At 42.0% G+C, this 21,971-nt stretch overlaps 1 protein-coding gene across 4 annotated transcripts in view; it reads left to right on the top strand.

Moving 5' to 3' along the window:
* The window catches only part of SPOP (speckle type BTB/POZ protein), a 65,878-nt gene extending 44,407 nt beyond the window's left edge, over nt 1-21,471 (top strand). For all 4 annotated transcript variants that reach the window (XM_081218291.1, XM_081218294.1, XM_081218293.1 and 1 more), the window contains 9 exons: nt 1,147-1,289; nt 1,917-2,038; nt 4,194-4,345; nt 4,468-4,595; nt 11,093-11,270; nt 14,108-14,163; nt 14,660-14,782; nt 18,807-18,949; nt 20,217-21,471. In XM_081218291.1, coding sequence (XP_081074417.1) covers nt 1,212-1,289; nt 1,917-2,038; nt 4,194-4,345; nt 4,468-4,595; nt 11,093-11,270; nt 14,108-14,163; nt 14,660-14,782; nt 18,807-18,949; nt 20,217-20,361 — 1,125 coding nt within the window. In that variant the 5' untranslated portion in view covers nt 1,147-1,211 and the 3' untranslated portion in view covers nt 20,362-21,471. The remainder of the gene's footprint in view (nt 1-1,146; nt 1,290-1,916; nt 2,039-4,193; nt 4,346-4,467; nt 4,596-11,092; nt 11,271-14,107; nt 14,164-14,659; nt 14,783-18,806; nt 18,950-20,216) is intronic.
* Nucleotides 21,472-21,971: the final 500 nt, after the last annotated feature.

The raw sequence follows: 21,971 nt of genomic DNA, 5'->3' as shown, positions 1-21,971 counted from the left end.
ACTACTTTAGCACATATATAGTTAAAAGTAGAATTACTAAGTCTTAACGTGTAAGTAGGTTAAACATTACTAGATATGGCAAATTCCTACCCCAAATATACTTAATAATTTACAGTCTCACCAGCGGTGTATGAGAGTTCCTATAGCTCCATACTACGGAACAGAGGAACAGAGAAAGCAAGAAGAACCTGGAAAATCAGATACCAGTGAAGTGTAAGTGGAGAGAGATCTCTAATGCTACAGAGAAAGGAAAACATCTAAGAAAGGGATAAATGTTGCCCTTAGAGAGAGCAGCTATCAATGGGTTGATAAATAGAAGACTGTTCTTTTTTTTTTAATTTATTTTTGGCTGTGTTGGGTCTTCGTTGCCGCACACAGGCTTTCTCTAGTTGTGGTGAGCGGGGGCTACTCTTCGTTGCTGCACGCGGGCTTCTCACTGCGGTGGCTTCTCTTGTTGCAGAGCGCGGGCTCTAGGTGCGTGGGCTTCAGTAGTTGCGGCGTGCAGGCTTCAGTAGTTGTGGCTCGTGGGCTCTAGAGCGCAGGCTCAGTAGTTGTGGTGCACGGGCTAAGTTGCTCTGAGGCATGTGGAATCTTCCCGGACCAGGGCTTGAACCCGTGTCCCCTGCATTGGCAGGCGGATTCTTAACCACTGCGCCACCAGGGAAGCCCAGAAGGCTATTTATTCTTAATAATAAGTTTGCACTGAAGTGTAGGAGAAGATGAGACAGTATTTGGGAAGGCAACAAGGTAATTTTCCTTAGGAGTGAAGTATTTGTACCCTCAAGGGAAGGCGCCCACATACAGTGGTAAAGCTGTGTGTGGTGGTCACCCTGCCGTCTCCTCTCTAGGTAGCCTTTTCATGGATGTACTTTAAGTACCCTTTGAGTAAAATTCATTTGGTAAGATAATCTTAAATAGTATTGTGCAGAAGATTAAAATAGGGTGATATCATTGTGATGAGGAGACTGCTTTAGGTTAGGTGATCTTCTCTGAGGTTAACATTGAATGCTAAGAAGCCATTTGAATGATAAGGGTGGAGCGTTCCAGGCAGGAGACAACGTTTCCAGTCTCTGGAAGGTCAAATGGGAATAGTAGGATAGTATACCATTAATCTAATAAAATTCTCTTGCTTCTTTCATCATCCAGGGTGAAGAGGAACAGAAGTCTTTGTCCCCTGACTTTGGAAATCTTGTTTAACCTTCAAACTGGCGATGTCAAGGGTTCCAAGTCCTCCACCTCCGGCAGAAATGTCGAGTGGCCCAGTAGCTGAGAGCTGGTGTTACACACAGGTAGGTGCTTCTTGGGGGGATTTTGGGGGACGGAAGGAATCAGATTTCTTTTGTATGTTGGCTTTCCTGCTTTCTCTGGGTCATACCTGCCAACTAGTTAGATAAAGTACTTGTCAGCTTTCCATGCCTTGGTTTTCCATGAGGAATCTGAATGCCCTGGGCATTCATGGGAGGTTGAAAGAGGGGAACCTTTGAAACTGGATCTGCTGCCTACATCCACCTTGATGGAAGTGTATTCCTCTGTTGGGCAATTTAAGGGGAAACCAGGTTTGAGATTGCAACCCCAGGCAGTGGTATCAACATCTAAATCATCAAACAACTGCTCTGAGCAGAGGTTCATTTTAGGTGTGGCTTAATCACCTGCTTTCCCAACCTTGTCCATGTTTTTCTCACTTTCCATCCAGTGTTTCTCAGAAGCTGAGAAAAGTTATGAAAGCAGTTGGTCACTGTGAGATTTCTTAAAATGTAGATGAGAGACAGAAAAGGCTGAGCCTCCAGGCTGGCCAAACAGTGCTGTCTTCCTATGGGATTATGCAGAGGGAGGGAGGGGGACAATTATCTGATCGCCAGCCTGTTTTTCAGGTTGCCCACTTCCTATTTAATCGCTTTCTGGTTTTCTGTCAACAGATCAAAGTAGTGAAATTCTCCTACATGTGGACCATCAATAACTTTAGCTTTTGCCGGGAGGAAATGGGTGAAGTCATTAAAAGTTCAACCTTTTCATCAGGAGCCAATGATAAACTGAAATGGTGAGGAAGACTACATTTAGCTATAAAAATTTTTCTGTAAGTTGCCTGTTTTGCTTGGCTTCACGGGAGACTGACTAGAGTGGAAGATCCTTGATGGCAGGGACTTTGTTTTGTTCTTTGTTTGTTTTTTTTTTTTTTTTTTTTGCGGTACACGGGCCTCTCCCTGTTGTGGCCTCTCCCGTTGTGGAGCACAGGCTCCAGACGTGCAGGCTCAGCGGCCATGGCTCGCAGGCTCAGCGGCCATGCCTCACGGGCCCAGCCGCTCCGCGGCATGTGGGATCTTCCCGGACCGGGGCACGAACCCGTGTCCCCTGCATCGGCAGGCGGACTCTCAACCACTGCGCCACCAGGGAAGCCCTGTTTTGTTCTTAATGTATTCCCTGGTGTCTGATACATAACTGATGCTCACTGTATATTTGTTGAATTAATTCAATGAGTATATCAGGGGATCAGCAAACTCAGATGGCTGTAGGGTAATGTAAATGAGTAAAGAGAGCCAGTGTTGTAAATAATATCCATACGTGGTTTGAGTGTTGACCACTTGGCAAACTAGTGAATGTCCTAAAAGAAGTGGTGGCTACTCAGCTCCAGCTGATTAGAGGCATGTGTGAATAAGGGCTGACCATTGCCAGATTTTCTGATTTTTCAAGAAAAGCAAGAGATCTAGATTTTAATGTAATATCTCTTGACTTTTAGATTGCCTGTTTTTAAACAGTAAAGGAGATTTATTTACTTATGTACCTGGAATGCCCATGGTGTAGGATGTCTTTGAAGGTAGTTTGATCCAGCAGACAGCCCAATGGTTAGATTAAGGACCCCATCGCTCTCTGCTCTGCCCTGCTCTCCACACTGTTTGACATTTCAAGCTTAGCTTCCCTTGTGGTTGAAGGGTGACTGGCAGTAGCAATGAGCATCACCCGCTACCATCCAACAAATTCTTTGAACTTCCTCTGAACTGTGTGGCCAAGAATGCACTGATTGGTTTAGATCTAGGTTCCCTCAGTTGATCCCTGTGGCAAGGGGAATAGGATCTGGAAGTGGGGGTCAGTCCTATCCAAACCATGTGTTTTCTTGAGGAGGGGCAGGCAGTTATGGATACAACCATATGCTCTCTACAAAGACCAGAACACATATCTGTGAACCACCATTTTTGACCTCTGATATCCCACTGAAAAGTTTTAACAACTCTCCTTTCGTTTAGTACTTTTTGGCCATGTACATAAGCAGTGTACTACCAGGTGCTGAGAGAAGGCTTATTCTTAGGCATTGTATTTAAATCTGCATCTTTAGTACAATTGTGTAGTGATGTATGTGGCATATGCACTTCCTGGAGAAACACTGAATTGGGCCACCTGTATGAGAGAGGTGCCATAACACTGGCAAGGCCTAAGGATACATATGGCCTGTGTATTATATATGGTAGAAGCTGTGTTTGAACCACATGCAGTTCAGCTAATGACATTTACAACTTAACTGAGTTGAACCTATTATGTCTGAATTTTGTTTTGATCCATTGGTAACGTATTGGCATCTCTAACTCTATTTAGAAGTCTGGCTTGGAACTCTACCCTGTGTAATGAGAGTTTACTTTTGTCTGTGCTTCCTCCATACTGCCTCCTTTATTTTAATCTTAGAATATTATTGCCAGATTGATAAAATATCTATAAAAGATTATTTACTACTAACATATTTCTCTAGAATCCTTTTTCTCTCCCAAGGTGATATTGAAAGGCTCACTGGCTTTCTTTTCCTGGTTTCACTGCAATCCCAACAAAATAAGGGGCGGCTTTTCCTGAGATTGAGGATTAGAATAGATTGAGTCTAGGCTGAATTTTAAAATATTTTAGGGGGAAAAAGACTGATTTGGGAGATCATGAGGAAAGAGGAAGAGATGCAGGGGATGTGTTGTCAGATTCTAGGATGCCCCTTTATTGTTTACTTTTTTAAAGGTGCCTCAGGTTGCTCTAGAAAAGTGATTTCCAAGTAGTCATTTACTGAATCAGAATCTCCTGCTATGGGGCCTGGGGTTTTTTTTGTTGGTCTGTTTTGGTTTTTTAACATCTCCGTCTCGATTCGGATGTTCTAGTTCCCTCCTGTCCTTTCACGAGCCTACAAACATGGATGCTTTCGACATTTTTTTTTCTGTTTTGGGTAGGTGTTTGCGGGTAAACCCAAAAGGGCTAGATGAAGAGAGCAAAGATTACCTGTCACTTTACCTGTTACTGGTCAGCTGTCCAAAGAGTGAAGTTCGAGCAAAATTCAAATTCTCCATCCTGAATGCCAAGGGAGAAGAAACCAAAGCTATGGGTAAATGTTATCTTTGTTCGGCTCTTTATTTTCACATCTGGCAACTTTATATATTGACAAATTGTGGATTTGATACGGTTTTTTGAGTAATCCTAAATATAACTTTTTTTTTTTCACTCCAGAGAGTCAACGGGCATATAGGTTTGTGCAAGGCAAAGACTGGGGATTCAAAAAATTCATCCGTAGAGATTTTCTCTTGGATGAGGCCAATGGGCTTCTCCCTGATGACAAGCTTACCCTCTTCTGTGAGGTGAGTCCTTTTACCCCGCCGTGAGAGTAGCAATTCCCAGACCTGATGGGTATCAGTAGACGTAATTGTATTGTATCGAGGATGGTGAGTGAGAAAAATCCCCAAGTGGAGTGGTGCTGCACAAATGTGATTTATGTGACTGACTGAAAAGCTGTGCCGTGATTTCAAGGTTGTTGGGCATCTCAGCTTTCCACCTGTTACTGTTTAAAAACAAAGGTTGTGCACTTTCTTGGTATGTGTGATTTTTTAGCTGCTTGGGTCAGAATTCTGGCTTTTTCCTTGTGGATTTTTTCAGAAAGCATTTGGAAGGACTGTTAACTTTAAGCTGAGGAGAATGACCAACAACTAGATATGTGAATATATTTGTTCCTTGAGCTTTCTGGCTCCTCCTTGAGTATGAAATCCACGTGTGTTTGATAGAGCACTTTCCTTTTCTGCTTTTCGAACTAAATGACTCTTACCAGTTGTTGAGTGTCTCCAGTTTGTCTTGCTGGTAATTGTGAAATAGGAAGGTGAGAACCATTTTTTCTAGAGTGAAGGTTATATAAAGCTCTCTAACTCATAGTTAGCTCAGAGAGTTATCTGTGGTCAGTTAAGAGAGTCCTTCTCTCCCCAACGACCTAAAGAGCCTTTTTCAGGTTTATAGGAGAAGCCTTAAAGTAAAATTCCCAAACTGAGAGTGAGTTGAAAAATGGTTTCTTTAATGAGTATATACAAAGTGGTCATTTCATGCTGTTATCAATACATTTATAAATACTCATAAGCTCACAGTGTAAGAAATGAATAAAACCTCCAGTCAGCTGGGATGTTGGCATTCCCTGTACATCGTATGGTCAAGGAACTGCTTCCTGAGCAGCATCACTTTATGAAAATGACCACTGTGCTTTCATGGGGAAGGTGCAGGCAAGTTCCCCAACTACCAGTGTGCTCTGTCAAATAATAGGCTCACAGCATATCACGGCCTGCACAGTAGGAAAGGTGTCCCTTAGGAATCTTGCCCCTTTGTAGACGAGGCCTGGCCAGCAGTAGCCAGCTTCTTTTCCAAGTCACAGCTCATTGAATATTTCCCCGGAATAGTTGCTGGTGATTAGGAAATTTGGGAGCTATAGTTTATTAAAATATCACACTGAATACATAAAGTATAGTTTGCATAATAGCTACCTTTTCTCCTTTTTAACTGCTAAGTAATAGAAGGAAATACTAGAGTGATGGCGTCTAAAAATACATAAAATTTTGCAGTTGTTTTTTGTCTGATGGACTTGGAATTTGAATTCTACGTAAATCCAAGTAGTTATAGATCATACTCAGTTGCCCAAGTGGAGAAATGAGAACAATTAGGTGGTTTTATGTGATGTTGGATGTTACATAAACAAACCATCAATTTAATATTCACCCACCTTAGAGATCCTATATTTCAGAAAAAAAATTAAAATAGTGGAAAATTCTAATTTCTGTTGGAAATGAAAGCCAATTTTTGAACTGCTCTCTGAAGGAAGAGAAATCGCCTCTAAATAACGCATCTGGTGCTTTAGGCGACACCAAAACCTTTACTGTAGCATTTTCAAGTCCACAGTGGGTCCAGCCTTTTCTTACATGCTTCCCCTCTATACCATCACCAGATCCATTCCATCTGCTCCAGCCCTTGTATTGACATTCTTGATTTGGAAACCAGTTGGCCTGCCCTCACTTGGCAATCTCTCATCCTGTAGTTAAGTCCGAGGTGCACTCTCTCTTTGCTTCCCCATATGAAATTCTCTTAGGAGAAATCCTGTGGTTAAGTTTAGAAATGCCTTACTGACTTAGAAGGGAAGTGAGATGACACTTTGGAAACGAGGAGATGTTGAACAGGGAAACGTCTGTTCGGTTCTGCTGATGCCATCGGTTTCTTACCATCGGACCAGGTGTGCCATCTGTTCCTCTCACACTTCTCTGTTGGCCACAGGTGCTGAGTGTTGCTTCTTGTTCTTGGGCTTGTGCCTAGTGAGACTCGTTTCTGTTCCAAGGCTCTCTGTGGACTTAGTAGCATTCAGCATTGCAAGACAGTTGCGTGGGGGGTGTGTTTTGAATGTGTGGGTTTTAAAAATGTCTGCAGCTCATCTAAGTTCTTAGTGCATTTCAGAGCTGGATCATCCTTTGGTGCAAATTCTATCCTTTTGACCTGTGCTACCTCTATCAGTAGAATGTTTATAAACAAATTTATTTTGTTCATATTTATATTTTATTTACGATTGGTTTAGTTAGTATTTTCTTATAATTTAGAGGCCTTTATGAAGTTGATGTCCACGTACAGATTTAGGTTGTGAGTACTCCACTGCTCCCTTCCTTACTCAGTCTTTGGCCCAGGCACTTCTGTCCTGTTCTGATGTAAGTAATAAGTACAGTTGTTTTGTGGATATTTTTGGTCTGTTCCCAGAGGCCACAAGAGGGAATCCGAAGGTGAAAGACTGAGAATCACACATTTGTGTGTTTGGGCTGTATTTCAGTGGTAAAACTATTAATGAAACTCTGAAAAATGCCGACTGGGTAGTCTTGTTTGTAATGTGCCACACTGGGTTCACTTTTGATTCTCAGTGATCTTTCTGTCTGACTGTTAGGAAGTATGGCAGTTCTTCCAAGCTGATATTGCTTAGTTAACGCATTCCCTTAATTGTCTCTTACCACAATCCTTTGAGCTAGGTTCGTTCTTTTCATTTCATGTTACTGGGGAGAGAAGCGGTGCCTAAGGAGGTCAGGTAATTTTTCCTAACATTGTGCAGCAAATTAGTGTCAGGGCTGTGTCTCTCCATTTTCCATCTCTAGTCTGCTGTGCTACACTAAGTGAAACTGAATGCCATTTACCCAAGGAAACATGGGCTCTACCAAGGTTTTTTTTGGTAATGAAAGAGAGACTCATGAAAGCTTTACACTTTTAATTTTCTCTGTAATAATTTGGACCACAGAAAATCTACTTGAAATGTTTCAGCTTCTATTTATCTTCTTTCCATTTATTTATATCGAAAACAAGTAGCTGTTAGCAATAAATATACATGTATTCCACCGTCAACGTATATGCCTCTGACAGGTAGAAGATTCCAGTGCCTCTTTGTAATGTTGCAATTAAAGTTGAAATATTAAATACCATATGAAATATGAAATATCTCGATACTAGTTAACTCTTAAAACATCTCTTTCCTTATCAAACACAGAATATCCGTTTAAGGCCTGGGAATATGTATTTTTGCCAAATTTTAAATATGTGGGTCTGTTCATTTTTCTTTTTATCATTTTTCAAATGGATTATTTGGATATATTAGTTGCACTTATGAAAATGCTAATATTTGATCTTGACCTACAAAAATGGTGATTAAATATGTATTATCATTATAGGTTATAAAACATGATAATGTAGTAAACCTACCACCCAACCCAGCAGCATCACCAGTAACTTAGAACTGACCTATATATGCTTCTCCCCTGTCCCGTAGACCAGTTGTCTCCCTACTCAGATGACGATAATAAATAGCGCTTTTGAATTGTTTATCATTCCCTTGTTTATTACTCGCATGCCTGAACAATATACTGTTTAGGTTCGCTTGTTTTTGAGCTTTATGAAAATAGTGTCAGGATGTATGTAGTCATCCAGGACTTGCTGTTTTCATCTTAGGTTTCTAAACTTATTTATATTGTGAATGTAACTATAATTCTTTATTTTTAGTGCTGTACACTAGTTTGTTGTGTATTCACGTGACAGTTGATGGGTTTGTTTATTCATTCTCTTGCTGATGGACATTTATTTATTTATTTTTAATATTTATTCGTTTGGCTGCTTTGGGTCTTAGTTGCGGTGCGCGGGCTCAGTAGTTGTAGTGCGTGGGCTCCAGAGCATGCAGGATCGGTAGTTGCAGCGCGTGGGCTTAGTTGCCCCGTGGCATGTGGGATCTTAGCTGCCTGACCAGGGCTCGAACCTATGTCCCTTGCATTGGAAGGCAGATTCTTAACCACTGGGCCACCAGGGAAGTCCCCTGATGGACATTTAGATTGTTGCTAGTCCTTTGATTAGAAATAGTGCTGCTACTATAAACAATCTATATGCTGTCTGTTTATTTTTTCTTGATGTTTTAATTATACAGAAATTAAAAATATATTTCCAGTGGTTTTACCTTGACATTCTATGTTTAGACAAAGTAAACAAGAAATGGCACAATCTTTTATGAAATTTTATGTCTTTTATGAAATTTTCTTTTTTAAGAAAAGGAATTGACTTTGAAAGTGAGGCCCTTTTACAACTTGAAATTTAGAGGGTTATAGAGCCTTCCTGAGACATTTTCATGCAGTCACTTCTAAGACATAAATGTCACAGTCACGTCATCTTCACAGCTGCAATTTTGAATGAGTCTCCGTAGTCAACTTTATAGGCATTAAAAAAAAATCTTTAGTTTTTCTCAAAATGGTATCATTTTAGCATCATCATTTGCAGAGGAAAACAATCCCTTTCTAAGTTAAAAGTTTGGGCTCTAAAGACTCATTTGTGTATGCCATTTAAAATTTATTTTTAATTAAGCGTATTTAATGTTGGTAAGAGGTGCCAGACATTCAGAGCTCTGGAGACTCCAGGCATCCATATATCTGCAGAACAGGTCTGGCTCAGACAGTGAAGGTACATTCTCCTTCCTGCTGTGTTCCTGTCTGTGTCTGAAGAGAGGAATTGCCCCAGTGAGAGGAGTCACAGTCTTTGGGCCGCACTCATTACCAAGTGCACATGTAACCAGCACAGAGTCCACTGGTAACCATAGTTTGAAAATCAGCTGGGCTCTTGCCAGTTCATTTTACCCAGTCTAATAAATTGCCGTCAAGTGTTAATGACTTAGGGCTCCTGTCAGTCTGGTTTAATTCAGGCTTAGGAACCCAGTGCCAAAAGCATTCTCCATTCCCTTCATTGGCCATCCCAAGCGATTCCTGCCTTTCCCTATGAGGAAGTTGGATTTAATTGGTCTTTTCCTTGGTGTTTTGTTTGTTTTTAAATCAGCAGTATTTTGAAGCTAAAACTGGAAGTAGGCTGCTTCTACTTTTGGTGTTAATATTATATCAAAGAAGTAAGGGTGTTAATACGAGAAAGTTGCTGAACCAAATTAGAGATCTTACATGGGATGATCTCTGTGGGGTGGTTTGTGTTGGGTCCTGGGCTATTAAAATAATGTTATACTCTGGCTCTGATAAATGTGCTACTAATGCTAAGCACATTCATAGTTCATTAGCTTGGTTGCTTCATTGCTCAAGACCGTAACAAACAGCTCATTTTAAACAAATGCATAAACTTCTTGATAGTAAATATCTCACCCCTACACAGAAGGGACTACAGGTCGTTTGGATGGGGCATTAACTTTGCCTCTGGGTTTATGACTGCATTTAAGGAAGTGATGACTTGCATCGATGTTAAAAGAAATTTGGGTCATTTAGGATGCTCCTTAGCTGTCTTTCTCATCTAACTCATAGGAATAGCAAGAGTGGGGAGCTGATTCTCAAGGTTTGTGAATTCTGCTTTCATTTTAACATTTCTAACCTAATGTGATGTAGGAGAGGAAGCATAGCCACGGTTGTCAGGCTCATCTTCAGTTTGGTAATTTACATTTATTTTATAATGTTATATGGTTTATAAATCCTTGTAGTTTGTATCCTGACAAACTTATGTGAGCTGCATTGATCCATCTAGAAGTTACCAGGGTTTTTCTCTAGACTGAACAGTTAATTCAACTGGTTAAACCATGCTGCTGCTGAAGCCAAGCGGCAAGTTGGTTCCTCTCTAAACCCGTTGTCGTCATTCTGTTCCAAAGCTGTAAGTGCATGCCCAGCTGGAGCCAGTCATCTTGTATGTCATTGTCACCAGTGACTGAGCAAGGGTATAGATGGTGTGGGACACCCACCCGGTTATCCCCACGCAAGGTCTTCCAGGCCCAGTCCTGTTCATTAAACTAACATTTGTGAGGAAATGCCAATTATTTACCAGGCCCTATGGAAGCTGCATTTTACTTTTATGTTCCAGACCTAACTGAAAAAAGCGAAGTGCTTTTAGGCTTATTAGAGTCTTTTCTCTGGAGAGTTTAGTTTAAATGGTAGTTTCTATAGAGTTCTTTGTATGTAACCTTTTGCTTAAGGCAGAATAAGGTAAATACTTGAGGTTTAACATTTGTTTCTGTCAGTTTTTTCCCTCTGGGGGTTTTGCCCAGGCCTTCAGGGCAGGGAAGGAGGAGCTTATTAGAAGTTTGGAAGAGAAGGAGATTTGTAGGGCTCTCTCCTTATTGTCCTGAGACGGTGTAGAATAAGTATGATCATGATAGTTTGGAAATTACTTGATCCAGAGGTTAAAGACTTCATTTGTGAAGGTGGTTTCAAGAGAATATGCCTAACGTCAGTTTCTAAATGTACGATAACATTAACAACGTAAAAGTCATCTCTCCTCCTGCTGGGGAGAAAATTCCTGGTAACAAAAGCTTTGGACTGTGTTTTCTTATCTTTCACAGGTGAGTGTGGTGCAAGATTCTGTCAACATTTCTGGCCAGAACACCATGAATATGGTGAAGGTTCCTGAGTGCCGGTTGGCGGATGAGTTAGGAGGACTGTGGGAGAATTCCCGGTTCACAGACTGTTGTTTGTGTGTTGCTGGCCAGGAATTCCAGGCTCACAAAGCTATCTTAGCAGGTTGGTATTTATTCATGGGGAGCTTTAGTTGTGGTTAAACAAGGAAAAACAGTAGGCTGCATAATCACCTTTTGAATAACTTCAGCTTTTTGAACTAGTACAAAAAAACTGCAGCTAAATATATCTTTATATTGTGGTGACATTAGTTGTCAAAACCAAAAAGGCTACTCTCCATAAAAATGCTACTTCTTTTTTTCTCTCTGTAGTGGACTTAGGCCATCATTTTCAAGGAATGGATGATGATGTGTACTGGATGCCTTTGCACCTGGAGGTTAGATGTCAAAACACTGGTTAAGAGCAGGTATCAGCCCCTAGACAGGGACTTAGGATGCAATGGAGAAGATTCTGGACTCGGGACTAAACCAGCACATAGCCAGGTCCCCAGCCCTGGAGGTCTTAGCCCTCTCTTCCATACAAACATACCAGAAGAATGAGAATGTTGCCAGTGACGTGGAAGATCAGGTCTTGTTCTAGTAATAGGCCCTTGGTCTTTAAGACCAGAAAGACTGACACACAGCAGGCGCTGTCAAGGCAGACTGATGGCCTTACCTCGCAGGGAAGCATAGCTTTCAGCCACAGAAACTATATTCAGACCAAAAGATGTAAGAGGAAGTCACATGAACCTTCAGGTAACAGATTTCTTACCAAGGCCATCAGCCCTGTCATTCTAAAGTACACACCTGGCAAAACCTCTGTCTGGCTCAGTCTAGCCATCTTCCTGTTCCCCCTCTCAACTAGGCGTTACTGAGACTTGCTAGAGGAAGTCATTCACTCTTGTGTTCGTGCCTCTGTGCTGAGCTAGGCCCTCGGCACTGCCGAGACCTTTCTACAGACGCACAGTCAGCTCCTTTTCTTTTTCTCAACGATAGACGCTTCAGACCTTTAGCACTCTCCCTTAATCTCCACTTCCTAAAAGATGAGCTTGCCGCTTCTTCCAAGAGAAGCTCAAGGCCCTCCTCCCTCGGCTCTTGCCTCTCACTTGCATTTTCTCTGCATTCTCAGCGGAGGAGGTGTTCTTCGCGTCCACAGCAGACTACTTTCTGTTGTTGTTCTGTTTCATGCTGCCTCCTCAGAAGCCGTACTCGGCCAGTTAGACCCTTGTTCTCCGGTGTCTTTGCCATCTTTCTCCTGTTGCCTGTTCACACTCAGCCTGTAAACGCGCTCAAGCCTCTCCCTCTTGTTATTCTCTCCTTAGTTTCCAGAGCCGAGTTTCCTGAGTGATGTATTCATCCTCTCTCTTCTGTCCCCCCACTTATCCTCACTTTGCCTCCATGCCACAGAAGCGGTTTTCCGACGTGACACGACCTGCTAGCTCCTAAACTTGAGGGACTTAGTTTATATACTGTTTGGCTCCTTTCTTCCGGTCGCTCTGGCTGGCTTTCTGGCTACTTCTAACGTGTGGCCTCCCTCCTCTTCACCCAGCCCTCGAAACGTTGTTATTCCCCGAGGCTCTGCCTTTGTCCTCTGTTCACTCTACCTAGTCTCCCTAGATTATTTTATTTATTCTCATAACGTCAGCTTCTCTCTATCCACTGATCCCTCCAGGCATGTTGCTGCTTTGGACCCTTCCGTCTTTATTAAAAGCACCAGCCCTTTAGTCTTCAGCTTCTGTGATGTATTTATATAGTACCTTATAGTCTGTAGCCTTTCAGAGATAAGAACCATGAGAATTGATATTCTTTTGGAATAGATTAAAATATTGAGGTTCAGAGGGTTACATGATTTGCCCAAGATTATATGGTTAGAAAATGGCAAATCTAAAATTAGTCCTTTCTGACATAAATTAGGTCAAAGTTCCAGGTGCTTGTTAGCTGAAACTCCTTCTATATATTCCATCTGTTCCTCCTCTTCGGCAGAGATTGGTAGTCTCAACTTCCACCAAAACCCCTGATTTATTGGACATGATAAAATTTGAGTCCTTAGCCATTCGTGGTTGAAATTAAGTTTACTTATTTTTCATGGGGTTCATTAGACTAGAATGGGCATGGCTTAGAACACTGTTTCTGAACCTTTTGTCATTATTCCCACCCCTAAGGAAAAAATTAAGAGACATTAAGTACTAAGGAATAATATTTTGTCTAGTTGGGTTAAGATCTGAAGGGCCACAAATGATTGTGATACCTAAGATTGTCTTCACCTCGTGGGGGCGTCATCATCTCTGTTGATAATGCATGGCTTGGAGGAACAGCCAGCCTGCCATAAATAAGCCTGCACTTCATCTAGCTAACGGATGCCATTGAGCCCTGTTCTTGACCTCCTTGCTGTGTGGTCCCTGGAAGCGGAGGAAGTAGGTATCATTGTTCCAGGCAAAAATGCAGGTATTAGGACACCCTGCTTAGACCATGAAGGACCTTCCCTTTGAACCCCAAGATCTACTCAGAGGATATCGTTGTCATCTAACATAGGTAATCTGAGTAATCTCCTTGAAATAAGAATGGTTGGAATGGAGCCAATAAATTATTTTGAAAGAAGTGATTTCTTTTTTTCTCTATGTATTATATAATAATTATTCACTTATTATATAATATAAAAAGAAAGTAATTTTATAATTCTGGCATAATTTGATATAAAAGACCATTTCTGTAGTAGTGGGACAGGAAAGAAAGTGATCTCTTCTTCTGGAGTTCCCTGGTGGTCCAGTGGTTAGGACTCGGCGCTTTCACTGCCGTTGGCCCAGGTTCAATCCCTGGTTGGGGAACTGAGATCCCACAAGCCACGTGGTGTGGCCAAAAAAGAAAAAAAGAAAATGATCTCTATGATCTCTTCTTCATAACAGAAGAACCAAGAGGTTTTGGTGTGATAACCATATCTGTCTCTGTTTTCCTTTCACTTTGTAGCTCGTTCTCCAGTTTTTAGTGCCATGTTTGAACATGAAATGGAGGAAAGCAAAAAGGTATGTAACAGGATAGAGATACGTCTTTTTAGCTAGGTGGCTAGAATCAGATCATTTCCCAATTTGGCAGCAGATTTATTTTCCTGGCTTTTTTTTGTCTTAAAATGTTATTAAAATGGAGTACAGTTCCCTGAACAGACGATATCTGAGAGCAGAGAGAGGTAGTCTGGAAGCATTCTAGGTAAAGCAGAATCACTATTCCAGGCCATCCAAATAGTCTTGGGTGAGGGTATTAGAGACATGTGTTTCTCCTGAGGAAAAGAAAGGTGAAAAATCAAAGATATAGTTGTCTTGCTATGGTATTTGAGAAAACAAAGGTGGTACATATGATGGGAGAAAAAGCTATTACAATCAAATAGGGCAAAGAGAACTTTTCCATTCATGTTAGATTTAAAATGATATGAGCTCCTCTCTTCATCAGAGCTTAAAATCATGAAAATTGTTTAGGGATTTTGTTCTGTTGGAATGTTTCTCATTTTTAGTTTCTTTGGCATAGAATCGGGTTGAAATCAATGACGTGGAGCCTGAAGTTTTTAAGGAAATGATGTGCTTCATTTACACGGGGAAGGCTCCGAACCTCGACAAAATGGCTGATGATTTGCTGGCAGCTGCTGACAAGGTGAGATAAGAACAGGAAAATAATAGCAAGACTAGGAGTTTTGGTGACCTCTTGAGTTTCATGACTGGACTTTTGTGTTGCTTTGTGGGCAGGATGAACATATATCTTAGTTTGGGGTTTTTTTAATATTTATTTATTTATTTGGTTGCACCAGTCTTAGTTGCAGTCGGCGGGCTCCTTAGTGGCAGCACGTGGGCTTCTTAGTTGCGGCAGGCGGGCTCCTTAGTTGCAGCATGCAAGCTCTTAGTTGCGGCATGCGAACTCATAGTTGCGGCATGCATGTGGGATCTAGTTCCCTCACCGGGGATTGAACCCAGGCCCCCTGCATTGGGAGCGCAAAGTCTTATCCACTGGGCCACCAGGGAAGTCCCACATACATCTTAGTTTGGCCAGAACAGTCTTGGTTTACACTTGTGTTCCAACACAGTTACTGATAGCACCCTTTTTATTTTCAAAAGTATCCTGCTTTGAAGTGTAAATTATATGGTCATCCTAATTATGGAAAAGAAGGATAAGTTGATGTTTACCTCTCTTCTCTTGCCGAATTTAAGATTCAGATAATACTAACGTTTGGATTTATAATTTATAATTTATAATTTGGCTTTGTAATTTACAAAAATGTTCTTGAGTTCCTTAACTTTTATTTAAACTTTGTCAGTAAGAGAATAACTTTTACCTAGTATCCTGCTTATTAGCATTTTCAGCTTTTACCTTAGAAGTTATTGAAATATACCATATTCAGAATTGTAAGATGATGAATAGATCTTTGGGAAAAAAGAGATACTACTACAGTAAATGTATGCTTTGATTGTAAGACACATTTTAATTTGAGAAATGTTAAAGTGTGAAAATAAAAATGTAGATCTTAGCCTTCAGGAAATATGGTTATTACCTAAAACAACAGGCTGGTGATTCCCAAAATGGGGTTGAGGGGAAAAGGTTAATGAAACACCAAGTCAAATTGGGTTTTTTTGTGTTGCTCTTTTATAGCAGGACCTTTCTCAGAACCTTTTAGTATGTTGGTGCGTACTGTTAGTTTTCTAAAAGAGAATATAATAGACAAGTTTCTCCCATTTAGTTAACCCTGGAGTTACTTTTCTCAAGGATCACCTCTGGGGATTAGTGTTCCCCAAAACACACTTTGGGAAACTGACTTTCATTGTGTAGATAGACCATAGAGAGCAGTGACCTGTTCCTCCAAGGCCCTGTGGTCTGAGGAAACGTGACTGGGGGGTGGGGGCGGGGGTGTGTGTAAAAGGATTGCTATTTATCCTGCGGAAGCTTCTCTTACATTGGGGGGCAGTTGAGGCAAGGGTGTTAAAGGGCTTAAACCCGGCCAGCAGTAGACCCCATGAGAAAGATGGTTCTCTGCTGGAGGTGCCTCCTTTTCCTGCCGAGATGCTGCAACACCCACCTGAGGGGCACAGCTGGCTCTGGCCTGAGAGCACTAGAGCCTTCTCAGGATTCACTCACGGGAGTAACCTCCTTCCTGCTCCCTTAGCACCCCTGAGGAGAGTGTCTGTGTTTACAGTGGAGGTTTTATCTTTACTGATCATCTTCTTGGAGTGTTTGATGAGGCATATAAACCCAATCAGTGCTGCCAGTGAAAAGGATTGAATAACAGCTGTATCCTTCTGATCACCTTTCAAGACTTTATGAAGTACAATTAAGCAGTGTGAACATCCTCTACCCTTCCAGTCTAGCTCAGTTCTGACCAGAGGAAACTTGCTTTCAGTGGAAACTGAAAGAAGATATTCACTGTGAGTTCTGGGGAAGCAGAATACACAGCCCAAATGGCTGCTTTTTATGACCATGAGTTTATAATGATTCTGCCTCATCCGCCCTGTGGTTTTTTTTTTTCTTCTTCTTCTTCTTCTTCTTCTTTTTGGCCTCACCATGCGGCTTGTGGGATTTTAGTTCCCCAAGCAGGGATCGAACCCAGGCCCTCGGCAGTGAGAGCACAGAGTCCTGACCACTGGACTGCCAGGGAATTCCCCGTCCTCTGATTTTCAGTGAAGCAGTCACTGGTGCTTATACATACCAGGCATTTATCCCCCTCATCGTCTAGCTCCCGTAAGGATGAGTAGCATCACAAGGTCCAGTTTTTAGACAGAAATACTAAAACTCAGAGTTGTACATTCTCAGAGCCAGGGTTAGACATCCGTGTCCCTGGGGTTTCGTTCCTGCTCCTCAGCCAGAGAGCCTACTGGGAACCTATTGTAAGTACGGAGAGCAGGGGGTCGGCCTGAACTGACATCCAAGGTTGGTGTTTTTCAGTACAATTTGTTAGTTAAAGCAGCTGAGTCACAGCAGTGCTCTAAATTTATGAATGAGAAGTAACTGAAGGGTGCGTTTTTCAAATTCCATTCAAAATTTCCCATTAGACAGTCCTTGCTCTAAGCTTATTTGAAAACATTTTTACCTTTACACCTCCTTGTGAGCTTCAGGAAAACAGAATAAGAAAATTTTCATGGAAGGATCTAAACATCTAGAATTTACCCAAGAGGCTAAAACAGCTTCTTCTGAGTTTTTCCAGTCTCCTGGGGACATGTGTAATTAGACCAAAAACAAAACAAAACACATAGCCCAGACCTAGGAGACAAAATTTCAGTCTCTCGGGTAAGTACTGCCATTAGGCAGGTTTTTCAGAAGCATAATTAAGAAAAAAACCTTTGTCCCCAAGGGACAAAAATGGCTACTTTCGTCTAATTATGCAGTAGGGATCAGAGCTATTCACAGTAAAAGCCCTTCTAAAAGAATTTTATTGAGAAAGGATAAGATGAATATTCTGTGCAGCACTGTATGAAGACTGAACATTTACTTAACCTTTTCCAGTCTTTTAAAACAAAAACGGCAGCCTAATTTCTTTCTTGTGTAGTGTCATTCCTGTTTTCCATGGAAACTGTTTTCTAGTTACTCAAATGTAAGGAATTAAAGCTGCACCCAAAACCAATAAAACTCTCCTTTTGCTGCAGGAGATCACAGTGCCAGCAGATATGCCTCCTCACCCAGAATTCATAACAATAAAATTGTCTTGGTTTGATCGTCACGATTCAGCCTGAAGGAGTATTGTGTCATTGAGTTGTGAGGCCCTCAAGATGGGACCTATACGGAGACTGTGGATAACCCTCAGAGCAAACCACTCTCCTATGAACTGATTAATGACCTTTTATTTTGTGCCTTCTTTTATCCGTTCTTCCCCCTTTTCCCTGCAATTCCTTAGCAAGTTGATAATATATTTGAGAGCCAGTGGTACAGTTGCATCAAAACAAATCGGGTAGATCAGATGCGCCCAATAGCAACCTAGGACTTCATTTCCACAACGTTTATTTATACCCTTTACTTGGAAAATAGGAAGTTTTTAGGCTGAAACTGGATCCAGGGTCTCTGTTGCTTTGTTCTTCTACGCTAAGAATCTCAACCTCAACCCCAAGAAGATAGGACTCCATTTATCCTTTTCTGTTGAAAAGGAGGCCTTTGGTTGACACTCACTCAGGAATAACTAGTGGTAGAGATGGCTGGTGAAAGTCACCACAGGGCTCCTTTTCACAGCCTGAGGGGACAGTTGGAATATCCTGCTGGGCTGGTGACAATGCTTAAGTAGAAAGGACTGTGCTGCACCCTAGTCTGGCTGTAAATAAAAGGATTGCAGAAATTTAAATGTAATGTCCCTGTTGACTTGAAGCAGAGAAATGCCTCATTGTAAGGGTAGATGGTGATGGTTTAAGAGACTTTAATGGTAGTCGGGGTAGGGGAAAACTTGAAGATATGGGTCTATTCCATAATTGCCATTTTTCTAATAGACTTTAGAACTTGAACGGCAGCTGTGCAGGTTCTCTTGGCTGTTCATTTCTGCCTTGGGAGTATGGTTATGTTTTATAACTGCAGTAGCAGCATTTTCATGGTCTGTGCAGTTTTGTTAAGGTATCCAGTTACGTGACGGTACAGCTGAAGAAAACAGCTTCAGTAGCAGTCAGTCCAGAGCCATTCCTGCTCTGACGACAGCCACGCTTGTGTTTTGCAGTATGCCTTGGAGCGTTTAAAGGTCATGTGTGAAGATGCCCTCTGCAGTAACCTCTCCGTGGAGAACGCCGCAGAAATTCTCATCCTGGCTGACCTCCACAGCGCAGATCAGTTGAAAACTCAGGCAGTGGATTTCATCAACTAGTGAGTTGTCATCTTCAAAGTTCTTTCAGGGTAGTTGGGTTAGTTAACAAATGAGAAAGGAAGACTTTGAATTGGTGAGTGAAACAGGTGAGTAGCTTCATTAAGCTTTTTAGTAGTAAGTAGAGAGTGTCCATCTTTTCCTTCAGCTTGACAGTGTGAAAAATGGTTTTGCTTTCATCAGTCTCATCTGATGGGTGAGTGAAGTGTATTACTACCTCGCAGGATCAGAATTGATGAAAGTGACACCTTGCTGGTCTGAAAAAGCTGTGTCCCCTAAAGCGATAGTATCTTTACTTCACACTCACCGGCTTAAAAAAAAAAAAAGTGCAGATCTCTGGGAGAGGAGAAGTGGATTTTTATGGGTTAGTAGGAGTGTCCAATGGTCGACTGCAGAATGGGGAAGAGAGAAGGCATAATCAGGAGACGAGGTCGTGAAATAACTGTTTTGAGAAAGAAGCGTAAATTCCAGTAGATGCGTTCCTTCATCCTAAATGACCGTATTATTACTTTCTGAAATAATTCTCAGTGGGACATGTTATACTCCTTTGCCTGATGGGGAGCAAAAGTTGGAAAAAACCCCAGGAAGAGAAGCAGGCCTCCTAAATAAAGCCCTCAAAACAGCAGTTCTGGGGGGCGAGAGGTCTAAGAGGTTGTAGGGTAGGTGAGTAAACACTGTTTAACACAGAAAATGCCCTGAAAACAGGAAGTGATGTCCCCTGAGTCTGTAAGATCGTTTCGAAGCAAAGTGTGCCTCGTCCTGAGTGCTCACTCTGTGCTGGACGCTTGCTTGGTGCTTTTTAGATGTTCACCATTCAGTGACGTGTGAGTATTAGCCCCTCTTTTTCGATGATCAAAGAGGCCCCAGGCTGTGACCTGCTTTGTGGTTATGGGACTAGTACCTGGCAAAGCCTGATGCAAGCTCAGAGCTGTCTGACCCAGAGAAGTCTTGCTCTTTCTCTTTATCAGCATCACCAATGAGTATGAGGAGCTCTGATGATAGAGAAGAGCCTGAGGAGCGTTTCATCTCTTGTAATTGAGGACATAGTGTCTCAGAGTCCTAGTTTTCAGAGTTACAACAGTCGTAACCTGGTCACCTGTCTGCACATGTTCTAACGAGCAAATTCTCATGCATATTAAGGGCTCTGTCTGAGTATGTCTTACACTGACACCCATGACAGCAAACCCTGGGAAATTCGGCTGTCTAGGTGGCTGTTTAGTTCATCCTTCATTCACCCCTCTGGTAACCCATCTCTCACATTTCTCTTAGTCATGCTTCAGATGTGTTGGAGACCTCCGGGTGGAAGTCAATGGTGGTGTCCCATCCCCACTTGGTGGCTGAGGCGTACCGCTCTCTGGCTTCAGCACAGTGCCCGTTTCTGGGACCCCCACGCAAGCGCCTGAAGCAGTCCTAAGATCCTGCCTGTTGTAAGACTCCGTTTATTTTCCAGAAGCAGCAGCCACTGTTGCTGCCACAAACCACCAGGTAGACAGCGCAATCTGTGGAGCTTTTACTCCGTTGTGGGGGGAAAAGACTGCATCGTGGCCCCAGACTTTTAAAACAGCACTAAATAAACTTGGGGGAAATGGGGGTGGGGGGAGGGAAGGGCCCGGGACTCGGGGCTGTTCAACCTCATGAAAACCCTGTTGCTGCGTCACTGTGTTCTCTTTGGCCTGGCCGAGTTTGATACTGTGGGGATTCAGTTTAGGCGCTAGCCCTGAGGACATCCCAGCGGTGGTACTTTGGAGAAACCTGTCTGCATCTGACTGAGCAGAACAGATCGTCAGGTGCCTGGAGCAAAAAGAAAATTTAAAAAGGACATTTAGTTTTAAGAGAAGGGAAAAGGAAAGAAGAAAGGATTTTTGCAGAATTTCTCAAAAATCAGTTTTTGGATTCCAGTAGTATTTATGTTGAGAGAAGTTTTAGTACATCCAGCTGTGCTAAAACTTGGGTATTTGTGGGAACTCACAACCACCATGCAAGCATCAGAAGAGTTCTCTTGTTGTTAGCACTTATTGTTTGCAAGAACACAATACTTCCCGTTACCCTTTTATGAAAAACAACAAGCAGAGGTGAAAGGGGAAGGAGATGATTTGATCTAGAAGATGAGTATTCTGATGTGGTAGCTTTTGGAAAAAAATCTTTTATTGGTGTTGAAAACTGGAACAAATAATTCATCCAGAATTCATACTATCTTGACAAAAACTATGGTTCTCTGTTTTTAGATATTGTGGAAAATGTTTTTTGGCATTTTTCTCTGATTTTATTTCTTCTCCCCTGTTCCTTTTTCTAAAAAACAAACACACACAAAACAAAAACAGAGCAAGGAGAAGAGAAAAGGAAATTTTATTATTAATGCTGTGTGGAAAAACTCCCAGCCCAGATTGCTCAGCTGTTTGTACCTGACTTGCCACCTGCATAGGAGCCAGTCCTGTTCCTTCCAATTCGCCCCTCTTCCTACAGGGGAGAACTTCCAAATGTTAATTTTTTTCTTTTTGAAAATATAAATAATTACTATTTTGTACTGTGTGGTATCTCTGGTCTTTTGTTTCACTCACTTGGCTTGTCTTTTGGGTCTGAGTTCCTTAAGGGGTTTTGAAGGCCTAGTTTGATTCTTTAGCTTGCAGAGATTATGCTCAAAATGTCCAAGCAGTAGGAATTTACTGCGTCTCCCTGATCTCAAGTTTCCTTTGTGAGCTTCCAGCATCTGCCAGTCCCTTGTCCTTCTTACCTCACAGTCCACATCCTCCTGAGTGAGGGATCAGGCTTCTGCCAAGGCGAGTAACGGAAGTGGGCTTTCCTGCACCCTACGTGTTTTAAGACCGAATTCCCAATCTCCCTTCTCCTTAAGTAAATGCAAAAATATCAAGGGGACGTGAATGTGGAGACTTAATAAAGGGAAATTCTTATCTCTGACTGGTTCTGTCACTGACTGGATGTGTTTGCAGAAAAGTTAATGTCCAAATTCCCCGTGAGCTCACAGGAACGCTCTGGGGCTCCTCCTCTGCCTTTCCTACAGCAGTG

The sequence above is a fragment of the Mesoplodon bidens genome, assembly GCF_964165515.1.
Source record: "Mesoplodon bidens genome assembly, chromosome: 19".
Lineage (NCBI taxonomy): Eukaryota > Metazoa > Chordata > Mammalia > Artiodactyla > Ziphiidae > Mesoplodon > Mesoplodon bidens.
Note: the sequence above shows the minus strand (reverse complement) of the source record. Positions and strands in the feature narration are given on the sequence as shown.